Consider the following 14,569-nt stretch of genomic DNA (forward strand, 5'->3'; position numbering starts at 1 on the left):
ATGTATACACATGCCTTTATATCTTCATCTTCATCATCATCATCATCATTATCATTAAGTGGGTTTACTGAAATTACCACATTGGCTTAACACGATAGTTAGTAGTACATATTATTTCTATATGTAATATGTAATTATGTAACGTAATATATAGTATATATAGTATATATTAATTAATTAATTAATATATTATATTACTAGATGCCACATTTCACCAAACATTATAAGTTGAATCTTTATCTTTATTTAACTACTAAAACTCTACCCAAAAATAATTAAACCCAATAGTGTTCATATATTCAATGCAATATAATATAACTTTTTTCAAAGTCTCATATAAATCATATTTTGTGACCATTTAAATTGGAGTACAATAAGTCAACCATTCATGACATTTCATCTCCATTCCAACTATTTTTCACTTTAGGTCCAGTGGGCCCTTCTTCACCCAACACCTCTCTTGGGATACTCTTTACAAATTTGTCAAAAGACTTCTTCAAGTTCCCTATCATAAACTTCTCCAATTTATTAATTTCTTGATCAAGGTTATAATCAATTTTTGGACCCCATTTCCTTACATAGTTTAACCATGGTGGTTCAACCACAACGGACCCTAAATACTCGGCCGAAACCAATCTAGCTCCGACTCCGGTATCCATTACTTTACCACCCTTGGCCGTATCATCTCTGAGCCCGATATTAGCCCCCGAAGGACCAATCAAGACTAACCCGGATGTAGGGTAAGATGCATGCCCATTTAGTGATGAGTACACAACCGGTTTATTTCCGCTTGCATACTCAAGAACCGAAGCACTCACCCATGTCCCCGCACTATGTTGAGCGAAAAACACACTTGTCAACTCACCGTCGAAATTACTTATTCTTAATGTAACATGTTCCCAATCACCAACATGTTCTCCTATCTTTCCCAATGAAATAGTGTTGACAAACTCAACTTTGGCTCTTGATGGGCCATTAAAAGGATAAAATAACCAAATGACAATATCTGAAAACAAGCCTCCATACATGGGCTTAACATGAAAATAAGCATTTGCATCTTGAAGGTCACCTTTCTTAACCCTTTCTTGACTTGCACCATCTCTTGGAAGGTCTAGCCAATATGTGTCATCATTTGAACCACCTTGTGGAAGATTTGAACCATTTTGGCTAATTAGGCTAGGATTAGACTCATCTCCTTTGTGATAAAGCAATGCACCATTTTGAAAGAACCAATCAACCGAAGACGGCAAGTATTGTTCACTAGGATGAAAATTAACCACAGGAGAGTATGTTTGAATTAAGCTCTCAATTTGATTTAAATTTGGCATCGAATTTTCCAAATCACCCTTCAAATTCTTCAAACAAGACAATGTCAGTGCATTGCCCCCATTCCCATTTTGAACCAAAAAGCCTCCTATAGGTGCACCCATGGCTCCAACACCTCTTATTGTTGGCCTAGAACTATATACATTGAACCCATTAACATTTAAATTAATTCTCGGTCCCCATATCCATAAATCGCTCTGCAAAGAGTCCGTTAGATCGGACCTAACACAACGGACATTATCAAGATCCGGTTTCTGTGATGAACTAGTAACAATATATCCAACGGCCTTGTAGCCGTTAGGTGGATTCGGGTACCAGATATAACCATCACCATCTTTCTTGATATTAAGAGAGACACTACTCCAAACAAGAGTATAATCAATGGGTGGTTTTAAAGTAGGATTCGAAGACTCATTTGTGACATCTTTTCCTACAAGAACATGCCCAAATAAAGGCATGTTGTTGGGTTGGCTATAACTCCCTAAAATCGAAAACCCCTGAGGGATCGAAGCCGGAGTATAAAACGTTGCCCCTGCATTGCCCGGTCCTCCCTCATTAGCTGCCCAAATCTTGTTAAATATTGTTACTTGACTCACTTGTAATCCTCCTAAATCTATGGTTCCACCACCAAAACCTCCACCTAGAAAAAAAAAAAAAAGCAAAATAAAAATAACAAAATAAGTATAATTGTTATACACGTTTGTCATCTAAGATTAAACATAATAAAACAATAAATGCAATATATTTATTTCTCTAACTTATTAGTATGTGCTGTTCAAATATAGTACAACAACTCATAAAATCCATCAATGTATACAATAATCTTGTAAATTCAAATCAAGATCATCAACTTTGTTTATTTTTTTTATAACAACTGAAAATTTATTAAAATAAAAACCTGGAGGCCAATGGGGCAACGGGGAAGGAAGTTTAAATGTGGTTTCAATCCCGGCAAGCTTCCTCCTTTCCAAAATGTTATCCGAGCACGACCATTTTCGTTTGAAAGATTCCACCATTATTGGATCATTGATGAGCAACAATACTCTAAGAACAGTAAAGAATATACACCCTAAAGAATGCATCTTGAAGAAATTTAACAAAATTCGATATAAACAACAAAAGGTTGCTTTTTTGTAGTATAATAAAAATCTAGAGGTATAATTTGCTCAAAATGCGGAAACTTATATGAAGCTAGATTTGTAGTGTGGTTTAGTATTTTGGATGTTCATAGTATATATGTACACATATACATATATATGTTCATATATATGATAATTAATCATTAGATCAAGACAAATTAATAAATGGGATGTTGCCAAAACTTTGGGACGACGCCACTTTTATATTCACGGGGGTATAGTTTTAGGTAAGGATAGTACGTGGTATGGAAACATATTCTTATTTGATGTCTAATATTTAATTTTTGTTTCAAAAGAATATACGTAACGTTTTTTCTTTTAATATTTGTACCTATTATGGAATATTGTTTTTAAATATGATTAGGTTTATGTGGAGGAGGGTTGTTAAGAACGTTGAAGTTTTTTTATTTTTTTTTTTTGAAAGGCAAGTAAGTTTTATAATATTAATAAAAAATTACACGAACAAAAACTAGCAAGGCGCTAGATAACATACGGACTACACACAACACACGAAAAAACATCCAACAAACGAGAAAACACGAGATCACAACTCACGCACAAAAAGAGACGCAAAACCAACAAAAACTCAACACAGAAGGAACCACATTGCTCGAAAGTCGCGACAGATGCAGGAACTATGTTTCCGAATCCGAGGACGCGCAGGAAGAGCAGCATGAGCAACAGGCAGATTCAACGTCGTCCTCTTCCGAATTTTTCATCACATTTTCAATAAAGTATCTTTCGTGCCAACGAAAGTTATCCCGACGTCGGTTACGTTTCATATATCTCCGTCCCCATACATGTTTAATGAAATGACTTTTGATCAACGGATGAATTTTCCTCACTTGAACACGAAACCGAGCAACCGCGGTAGAAGGAGAAGCAATAGAACCCAACCCATATGAGGAGCCAAAGCCCATGTCGGGTTCAATAGGTTTTTCAGGCCCACTTAATGAAACAGATTCAAGCCCACCATTAATTTGAAAATTCATTGGGTTTACCAAAAGGTCATTACTGTCACGCGTGCAAACACCCCGTTCGATACCAGAGCCACTGTCAGAGCATTCTGCATCGAAAATCGAAGAACACGGTATCCCACCTTCACCCGACTCCGGCACCTCCTCGGAATTAAATTCTGGTATGTTTCCAGCCGGAGAATCTTCAGGCGAATCCGACCTTATCTCACCCTCTTCAGCCTCATCTGTAATATCAGGGACATCAGGGACATAAACTCTATCCTCTGTATCAACGGAATCAGAAAACCTCGACACCGGAGCACCATCGGAATTAAAATCCGGTATGATATCAGTTGAGGAATCATCAGGCGAAGCCGAATTAATCTCACAATCTTCACCATCATTTGCAACAACTGCAGACCCACATTGAGACGAATCATCAACATCTTTATCAATTAACCCACCCTCACAGGTACCATAACTCACATCCCCAGATGAAGGATCCTTTTCCCCCATGCTAGATTCATTAGCAGGTTCATTTACAGAATTGTTGGCAGAATTGTTGGAGATGTCATGAGAATTCTTCAAGATATCTTCTCTTACATTTTCAACTCGGGAATTGTTAACTTCGACCAAAGACCATGAAAGTCGATCCTTGTTAAAACTGAATACAAGGTTGTGATTTCTCACCGATTCAGGTAGATTTATTTCGATACATCTACCTCCGACCATTATCTCGATACGATTATCCGTGGGCAGCTGAAACTCCTTGGATACGTGTTTAGTGCCAACAAGCGAGTCAACGAAACTTTTACCTTCCCATTTAAGTGGGTTAGACGGACCACGGTTCCAAGGAGCCGGTGGAAAGTCTTCAACTTTCAGATTGAACTCGCAATCCTTACTCAAAGGCCGATTAACTAACTTCCTCTCTATAGCCTTGTACGCTCGAATCCATCTCCCATTGACTTGGATGGTGTTCAAGGCTTTTGAGAAAGAGTCAATATCTGTGATACCATCAAAACGAACATACCCGAAACGTTGGCCGCTCGACAATCTTTTTCGTGCAAAATACACATCTTTGAGATCACCGTATTTCTCGAAGACACTCCGGCAGTCATCTCGAGACCATGTGTCCGGAAAGTTGAAGATCAAGAACGAAATAACTCGATTAACACACGACTTGGAACACGAGTAGCCGCTTGGCTTCGACATGAAGATCAGCTCATCGTCGGCCCGGAGCCTGACCGAATAAGAAGACGACAATGAGTTTGAATGTCGCCGGAGGTTGGAGCTTGAGTGTCACCGGAGTTATTTTTTAAAATCTAACTATTTTGACTTGATCCAATGCTATAAATTATACAGTACAATTAACTCTATTTATAAGACCCAGCAAATTTACGTAAAAGATATATGTAAGAATTTGGAAATTTAAGACCCACCAACTATTTGTCTTTTGATATGAAGCTTCCAAAGTCTTTCTCTTTCAAAACCCACCTTTCTCTTTGACTTGATATGCAAATTTCAGTTTCGATCTTTCAGTTTTCGAAGCTTCACTGTGAGCGTTTTGAAGTAGATTCCCGCAAAACCAAAAATCCGGTCAAACGGAATATTCCGACGACAGTTCCCGGAGGCGCGTGGCGGCTGTCCGGTGATCAGAAACAAGCCACTCGGCGGTTGGTGGTAGTATGGGGCGGAGAGGTGGTGCTTTTATGGTGAATGACGGTGGTTGGAGTGGGTGTTGGGAGAGGCTGTTGATTTTATTGTTAACTGGAAGTTTTTTTTTTTTTTTTTTTTTTTTTTTTTTTTTTTTTTTTTTTATATGTTATGACTATAACTATTAGACACTAACATCAATCTATATCTATATCTATATCTATATCTATCTATTTATATTCTATATTATATATAATAACAAAGTCAACTTCACCTAATCATTTTTCAAAAATTTCAAATGAAGTAAAAATAATCATTGAATTAAATACCATCTTTCAATAACAATCATTAAATTATTTGATCACTCAACATTTGTTTGTCACCTACATTTTATTTGTTTGTTGTCAACATTACCCTCCAAATTATCGGTGAGTCAGTGAAAAATTAGGTACTGACCATTCGTTCCCATTTATCACATACAACTTCTTTCTACCCTGAACCAAAAAAGACGATCGATTAAGACATAACTTTGAATGTTCCAATTTCAGTATTTCCGCTCCCAAATCAAATCAGCTTCCATTCAGTAACAAGAACTACGAAAGTTAAACATTCATCATATGCAATTAGGGTTCACAAAAAACATTACGGATCAAACCTTTCAAGCAGATGCAATTAGGGATCTCTAAATCAAACGGTTAGTTGAATCGGTATCCTTCTTCAAGATTTGTTCAGTTGTTTAATTTTATCAAAACTTTTGTTCAATAATTGTAATGTTCATCAATTAATCGCCGGTCGTTAATGAGGTTTCCATACATCACTTAATGTTTCAAGGTATGTAATATTTCAGAACCCTAATTTTTTATTCTGTACAATTCATTAACATTTTTTTTATGAACAACCCTAATTTATATTTATCCTAATCGATTTTGACATATCGTAATTTTATTATTTCAGATTGCTTGCTTGTATGTTTATGTTGCAATGCCATTTTGAAATGTTATCAGGAAGATGAAAATTCATCAACATCCTACAATTCAGTTATCTATGCTTTATTGATGAGTTTTATTGTCGTGTTATTCTTTAATACATATTTCTCAATTATGTTTGCACAATGTTTGTTATCCGTGTTTCATTTGATTTGTCAAAACTAATTGTTATGTTTCAATAACCTTGCATTGTTGGTTCTCGAATTCAATGACTCTGTAACTAATAAGTTTCTGTTTTGTATTTGATATCAAATGTTTAGGTTTGCAAAATTTTATAACCCCCTCATTATTTATATGAATAAAGTATTCATGTTTCTTGTAGAAAGAAACAACTATAACTTATCATCATTTGTTCATTCTTATTCTAATTCAGACCAATTAGTATGTCTTGATGTACTATTTTTTTTTTCTTTTCAAATTGAGGTATAAAATAATGCTTGATATTCTTTACTGATTTTAGAATGTTACATCAGTTCTGGTTGAAGCTCCAAATGAAGTTGAAACAGATAAGGAAATATAACATTTTACAATGTCGTAATTCATACTATGATTAAATAATGGTGATTAGGCTACGTACTCTGTATTTAGATGAAAGAGTCTCCACTTATTCCATTTAAATGGAGTTACAAGTAGAGGAGCAACATGCTCATGAAGAACTCAAGTTACTTACACATAAAAGCAGCTTTAGAAGCACATTTGGATCTTTAACGAGTACTGGTACTAACATATGCTTTTATAAATATGGGTTGACTACTTTTTTCCTAATTGTTTTAGGAACCTGATAAATGTTACTTTATGTCAAGTTGATATGCTTTATTTCGATTGTGTCACACCCCCAAAATGGACCAGGGGTAATTGTGACCAATCATATCATAACACAGTTGTATAAACGAGAACGACTCTATATGAGACTTTTTTAAATAAAACCTTTGTTAATAAAACAGCGGAAGCAGTAATAAATGTTTACATTATTATTAAAATGTAAAATAAATGTTTATGAACTAAAATATAATATGCGATGTGAACTCCATGCAAGCATCAAATATATCATCACAAAGTTGCAAACAGCTAGCTCAATCATCACCTGAGACAAAACATGCTTAAAGTGTCAACCAAAAAGGTTGAGTGAAGTTCATAGGTTTATATAATATGCATTAGCCACAAGATTTAGTTTAAAGTTGATTGATACCAATAATATTAATCTAAAAAGAGTTGCTGCAGTTTGTAATATAGCGACTAAACAAAAGTTACCCCTTGACACCTTGTACTGTCAGTGTCGTTGAATCATTATTATGTAACCAAAGACCAAAGGTCAAATGGTTAGAGACGTTACTCTCAATAGGCCTACTCATAATAATTAAGTTTGCGTTATACCAAGCAATTAACGATATTACGGCGAGGATTTGCATGACAAAGCAAGACAGCATAATAACATTTGAGTACTTGTGTCTAAACGTAAAATAGTTATAAAGCAAGCATGTGTCTCACCCCAAAAGTTATAAACGGTTAAGTAAACAGTAAAAGTGGGGCTATGAAAATCACCTTAAATAGCAGTTGAAGATAATCCACAAAGAAAAGAAATGATGGAAGTAAGTAACGGAGATCTCAACCTAGAGATATAACGTTTAGTCATTTATGTTCTAACAGACAAAAAGTATGTTTATTAATATAAGGATTATATTAATAGTGACAATTTATAGTAGGAGTTTCTACTTTTGAAAAGTTTCCATTTAAAGCAGGTTTATAGTTTTAGAAAGTTTGGGTTATAATCCTCCACATTAAGACGTTGTACAACTTTGTCCAAACTTCATTGCTATTAAGTAAGTCGGGATGACCAGATGTAACCGGGGGTCAGGAACTTTCAGTTGGACTATAAGTCTACAACCTTTCGTTTAATCCAAAACCTTATTCCCATTATGGCAACCTAAACATCATCCACTTTACCGTAAATAGCGGTGAGTTCGTATAAGTCATACGTTATCTTTTGATCATAACCTTCACCCATTATGTGCGTATAGAAATACGACATGTTTATGTATTAATAATATGATATTAATAAGTTTATTGTTATCGTATTAATAAATCGATTATCTTTATTATTTATTTAAGTGTATATAAGTTTAGGTTTATTATTATATATATTATTGTATTTTATGAATTAATAAAGTATATGTATGTATAATATATATTATATTTTACAAGGTATATGTATAATATTAAATATTTATTATATATGTTAAATAAATATTTTAATTATTATTTAAATGTTTATTTGCAGATTTTTATATTCAGAATTAATGTAATTAATTACTTTATATTTCATATACATTATATATTCTAAAAATAGATATATACTTCCCTAAATTCGTTTTTAATTTAATTAAATATCAAATCAAATAATTAAGTTATATATTTTATAAGTTTATTTAAGTTTATAAATCTGTAGAAAATTTTTATAAAAATATTATACCTTATTTTTATATTTATTTTGTATTTATCTTTGATTATATTTTCGGTTATTACATAATAAGAGTTAATTATGGAATAAATACTAATTCGACCCAAATAATTATTTTTATACTTTTCACAGATCTATATAAGTTTTATAAACTCAAAAAAAAAAAATTATATATATTTTATTTTTGCTTAAAAATATTTATTACGAAGTTTACATTGTTTTTACGTTTAAATACTACATAATTCGTATTTAATTATAAATAATATTCCATAAATTATCAAAATTATTTTTATACATCATAATACTTATAATACTAATTATAACATATAAACATAATTTATATATATTAATTTCGAATTTATAAAGAATATACAAAAATAAAATAAAAGCAATTCGATAAAAAAATATAGAAAATACCTCAAGTAGTTTTTCAAGTTTGTGAGAGAGTTTTTCCAAAGATTTGATACAAGTTTTTATGAAATGGAAGTGGGTATTTATAGGAAAAAAATGGTTGGTGAAAAGAAAAAAATATAAATAAAATAAAGGTGCCAATTTTGACAAAAAAAGAAAACATGTTAAAAATATTTTTAATATGTTTTGTCTTTGAAAATATTTAGTCAAAATTCATGGGCTCATTATTTAATTTATATAAAAAAAAATCTTATTTCTTATTTTTTTTATAAGATAAAAATATAAATAATGATTAAAATAACTTATCATTTAATTAATAATTATGTTACATATAGTTTTATATATAATACACATTAATATTAATATTAACTAAAGTTATTTTATATAATTAGTATAAACTTTAGTTAACAAAACGTGTCGACTAAAAATAAATATTTAATCAACGACGAATTTAATTATATATTACGTATGGATAACAACCCTAGGGCAAATTAGTCAATTCAAGTATGGAAATGTGAGGGTTGTTATAGATTGTTCTGAATTATTTACAGATTCAGATTTTGAAAGTTCATTTGGAGTGTAATATGATGTAGGTCAGTCTTTATTAGTTCACAATAACTTGATTATGAACACTAAACTCTCAATAAACAATAGATACAAATTATATGAACAAAATTGAGAGAACACGAATGATATATAATATGAAAGACAAAGTAATCGTGCTTGAGAGATACAAAATACAATGAACATCGTACCCCTATTTATACAAGGTTAAACCAAATCTCCAAGATTTGGTTTCCAAAACTACTTGACTAAAAGATAGGAAAAGATAAACTAAAACTTATTAATATTCTAAACAAATCAGTGTTTATCTTCTAGAGATAATATCAAAACAAAACGTGATCTTCTAAATATTTATCCAGATCTCCAGAATTCCCATAGCTTCTTTACCAAGTAATTAAACCGTTCACACAAACAGATTCTACAACTTGCATCTCCAGACTCTAACTTCCAGACTCTAACTTCCTGCAAAACATTTTGACTCATCAGATCTTATTCCAACAATCTCCCCCTATCTGATGATGTCAAAAACTACCCTTTCTACTTCTTCAGTTTTGCAAGCTCTTTTTCGATCAACCTACATTTGCTCTTCATTGACTTAATGCTCTTCAACATAAACAACTTACCTTCCAAATGTTTCAACAATTTAACCCGAAAAGGATGATTCTGTTCATTCGTACACCTAGTCAACAGTCCAAGCAACAAGTTAATGTCAGCACCTTCAAACTGCTCTACTCTAATCAGCATCCTTTGGTTTCTAGTCGTTTTAATCATCAGAGCATCTAGATATTCAACATAACATTCATCAATGAACTGCAAATGTTCTGGAACAGAGTATCTACCAACATGTCCTCTAAATCTTCTCTCTTTCATCTCCAAATTGAACATACTACAGAAAACTTCATAGTCCTTCGAGCTAATAAAACCTTCTTCAAACACAAGATGAACTAAATTACAAACTTTCTTAAACACTTCATCAACAATTTCCTTATCTCCCTCACATCTTTGAATACAAACAGCCAACCCTCTCCATTCACAAAAACCAAGTCTCAAAATATGACTCACTTTCACCTTTATTCTTCTATCAGACAAATGGGTCATGGTTAATAACAAATTCACCTCAGTTTCAATCTTCACAATCTCAACACTGACAACATCTCCTTCATACCTTTTAAACCTAAACCTTTTATTCATCAAAGACCTCAGCCTCTCTTGAGCAGCAGCAATATCAAGAACACTTTCTTGACCACCAACTATGATTTGAGTACCACTTTCACCAACATCGGTTTGAACACCAGATTGATCAACACTAGCACCACCCTCTTCAACATTCATTTGTACATCCTCACCTGTGTCAACACCATCACCTGTACCCATTTGACTTACATTTGCAACCACAACTTGAACATTTTCAACATTTTCTTGAGAAACTGCTTGATCACCATCATCTCTAACTTGATCACCATCATCTCTAACAACAATCTCATCTTCAACCATTGGAACAACTTCAGCATCAACAACTTCAGTTTCAATAACCTCAGCTTCAATTTCAGTTCTTTCATTATCATTATTCTCCCCCTCAACCTGTAACTCCCCCTCAATATGAGCCCTTTTGGAAGACTCACCATCACCACCTGCAGCTAACCTCTTTCGTTTCTCCCCCTTTTTGACATCATCTTGAGAGAGAGCAGATAAGAATCTCCAAATTTCAGCTTGATCATCCTTAATAGACTTGATATCTGAGGCAAAACCAGCAAAACACTCTTTAATTTCTTCAACACCCTGCATCTTAGCCTCCAAACTGCTCAATCGATCACCAAAACCTGCAATATCACCAGAACCCTGTACAATCCCAACCAACCTCCTAACCTCCAACACCTCATTATTTGAAACCAAATTATTATTAAAGTTAGAATGAAGTTTATTAATTTGTGACTGCACACCCTGAAGCTTGTCATCAAACTCCTGAGCCATAGAAGTCAAAGCTTGAGAAAAGCCAACCTCTGTGACTGGTGCCTCAGCCTGCAATGTAGAACCAGTTGGGATTAATAAAGGTTGTATGTCCTCAACACTTACCTGTTGTGAAGTAGAGTGATCCTTGGACAAAGAAGTTATTGAGACTTGTACTTCATCCTGTGATCTGAATGAAGCATTGGCAGCCTGTGCAAGGATGTGTAAGGATTGGACATTTGGAGAGTGGAGTGGCAGACTGATGTCTGAGGTAGGTTTAGCCATAGATTGGTCTTGAGTTTGGTTTGATAAGTCCAGGATTGGGACTTGATTTAAGTTATCTGAGGGGGTTAATTCAGTAACTGTAATGAGGTTATCCAAGCTCACTATCCTAGATGGTTTAGGCTGGGTTAACGTACTCCCCTCACCAACCTCTAGCAGAGGTGATGGAGTTGCACTTGCAGCACCTTGCCTAATAGATGTTTGATGTGCATCTATGGGTGCTGAAACAACTAGGTTTTCAGACATGTGAATATTCTCAATATGAGCTGGTGAGCTCACAAGGTTGTTTAATGAAGAATTTTGTTCTTGAGCAGTGGGAGAAGGTGGGTTTGAATTGAGTGGGATTTCCTCATCCATCCCTTCTGCCTGCTCTGTTTGTGTAACATCATGGGGTGGAGTATACCGTTAATTCCAATGATACCAAAAAGGCTCTCGTTATTGGTTTTAGCCCCAATAAGGCTCTAGTGTGCGGTTCATCCGCGGGTTACAAGCTTGTGTATTCAAAGTTGTTCCCTGTTTCGAAACAACCACACGTCGAGTAAAATTACCGAGCCAACTAAACCCGGTGTCGGTGTAGGGCGGAAAAGATACTCGAGAATGGCAATTTGTACAATTCAATTCAATTCAATTCTTGGGTAACAACTTTGACTCTGATTGCTCAGAATCTGCAGGTTGGTCTGCACGGCCAAGATTGACCCAATGCATCATAACAGAAAGTTATCAAAAAGATTGACACAATCATTATCAAATTAATACTCCTGACAAAAATTTTAAAAAAGTTACCATTAACTCCCTTTATTAATACCAAATTTGACCCTTTTATTTTAGGAAATAGAATAAAGAAAAAAAAATTTTAGCCTAAAAACGAAATTTAAAAAAAACTTTATTTGACGAAAGAAGGAAACAAATTTATACACAAAAATACACTTGAGTAAACTTTCCCAGACTCTGAACAATATTACGTCACCCAGACTCTAAGAAAATAATTCAGACTCAAGAAATTTCATTACTGGACAACATTTCAGCTGATGGATTTAACATTCCAAGTTGTCCAAGAAGATAAAAATGCCTTTCTTCAGGAAGTGCTTTAGTGAAAATATCTGCCAATTGATCTTTTGTGCCAATATGTTTTAACACCACTTTGCCTTTCTCAACACAATCTCTTATAAAATGATGTCTGATCTCTATGTGCTTGGTCCTGGAATGAAACACTGGATTTTCAGTAATAGCAATAGCACTTTCATTATCACACATGATTGGAGTTTTGGTTAATGATAATCCAAAATCCAATAACTGATGTTGCATCCAAAGCAATTGAGCACAACAACTCCCTGCAGCTACATATTCAGCTTCTGCTGTTGAAGTAGCAACTGAATTCTGCTTTTTACTTGACCAGCTCACCAATTTGCCACCTAACAATTGACAACCACCAGATGTGCTTTTTCTGTCTAACTTACAACCTGCATAGTCTGCATCTGTATAACCAATTAGATCAAACCCTGAGTCTTTAGCATACCAAAGACCCAGGTTAGGAGTACCTTTCAGGTATCTAAAAATTCTTTTCACAGCCTTATAATGAGACTCTTTAGGATCTGACTGATAACGTGCACACATACATGTAGCAAACATTATATCAGGTCTACTAGCAATTAAGTATAACAAAGATCCAATCATACCTCTATAGGTTGATTGACAAGTTGGTTTTCCAGATTCATCTTTATCAAGCTTTTCAGAAATACTCATTGGGGTTCTTAAAGTGGAACAATTTTTAAAACCAAACTTAGTAAGCATATCAGAAACATAATTACTTTGGTTAATAAAAATACCCTCTTGACTTTGCTTAATTTGAAGCCCAAGAAAATAGTTTAGAGTACACAAATTACTCATCCTATATTCTTTTGACATTATATCTGAAAACCATTTTCTCAAAGTTGGATTAGTAGACCCAAAAATAATGTCATCAACATAAATTTGAACCAGTAACACATCACCTTTCTCCTTTTTGATGAATAGAGTCTTGTCAATAGCTCCTCTAGAAAATTTCTTTTCTAGAAGAAATGTTGACAGAGTATCATACCAGGCTCTGGGAGCTTGTTTCAGACCATACAAAGCTTTCTTCAACCTGTAAACATGCTTTGGAAACTTCTTATTTTTGAAACCAGGAGGTTGTTTCACATACACCTCTTCTTGCAAAATACCATTCAGAAAAGCACTCTTCACATCCATTTGAAACACCACAAAGTCTTTATCTGAGGCATAAGCTAGAAACAATCTGATTGCTTCAATTCTAGCAACAGGAGCAAATGTCTCATCATAATCTATACCTTCTTCTTGTCTATACCCTTGAGCCACCAACCTTGCTTTGTTTCTAACCACAATACCATCTTTATCAACCTTGTTTCTATAAACCCACTTAGTGCCAATTGCAGTTTTACCTTCAGGTTTTGGAACCAATTCCCACACATCATTTCTTTCAAACTCTGTCAATTCTTCAGTCATAGCTTCAACCCAATCATTATCTGACAATGCTTCATCTACTTCTTTGGGTTCAATGAGTGAAAGAAAATTTGAGAAGAAACAATAATTAGCAATTGCAAAATCAGACACAGGTGTCTGAGATGAAGAACCAGTTTTAGGTAAACCAGTAGGATCTACAACATAATCTTCAAGATGCTTTGGAATAACAATATTTCTAGAAGATTTTCTAATAGGAACAACAGGATTCACAGTAGTATTGGAGGGTTGATCATCTTCATGAATAACAATTGGCTCATCTTCTTGTTGAACTTCTTCAGTGAGAGCATTATCTGCAGAATGTTTCAGTCCAGACAAATTAAATTCATCTGT

General features: G+C 33.9%; 1 protein-coding gene across 1 annotated transcript; it reads right to left on the minus strand.

Moving 5' to 3' along the window:
• Positions 1–208: 208 nt before the first annotated feature.
• LOC139862444 (hypothetical protein At1g04090-like) lies at positions 209–2,467 on the minus strand. Its single transcript, XM_071851050.1, has 2 exons — positions 2,225–2,467; positions 209–1,966 (listed from the first exon to the last, which is right to left on the minus strand). The coding sequence occupies exons 1-2, from the start codon at positions 2,406–2,408 to the stop codon at positions 387–389; spliced, it is 1,764 nt and encodes a 587-aa protein (XP_071707151.1). The 5' UTR covers positions 2,409–2,467; the 3' UTR covers positions 209–386.
• Between the last annotated feature and the right edge of the window lie 12,102 nt (positions 2,468–14,569).

Source organism: Rutidosis leptorrhynchoides, chromosome 8 (assembly GCF_046630445.1).
Source record: "Rutidosis leptorrhynchoides isolate AG116_Rl617_1_P2 chromosome 8, CSIRO_AGI_Rlap_v1, whole genome shotgun sequence".
NCBI lineage: Eukaryota > Viridiplantae > Streptophyta > Magnoliopsida > Asterales > Asteraceae > Rutidosis > Rutidosis leptorrhynchoides.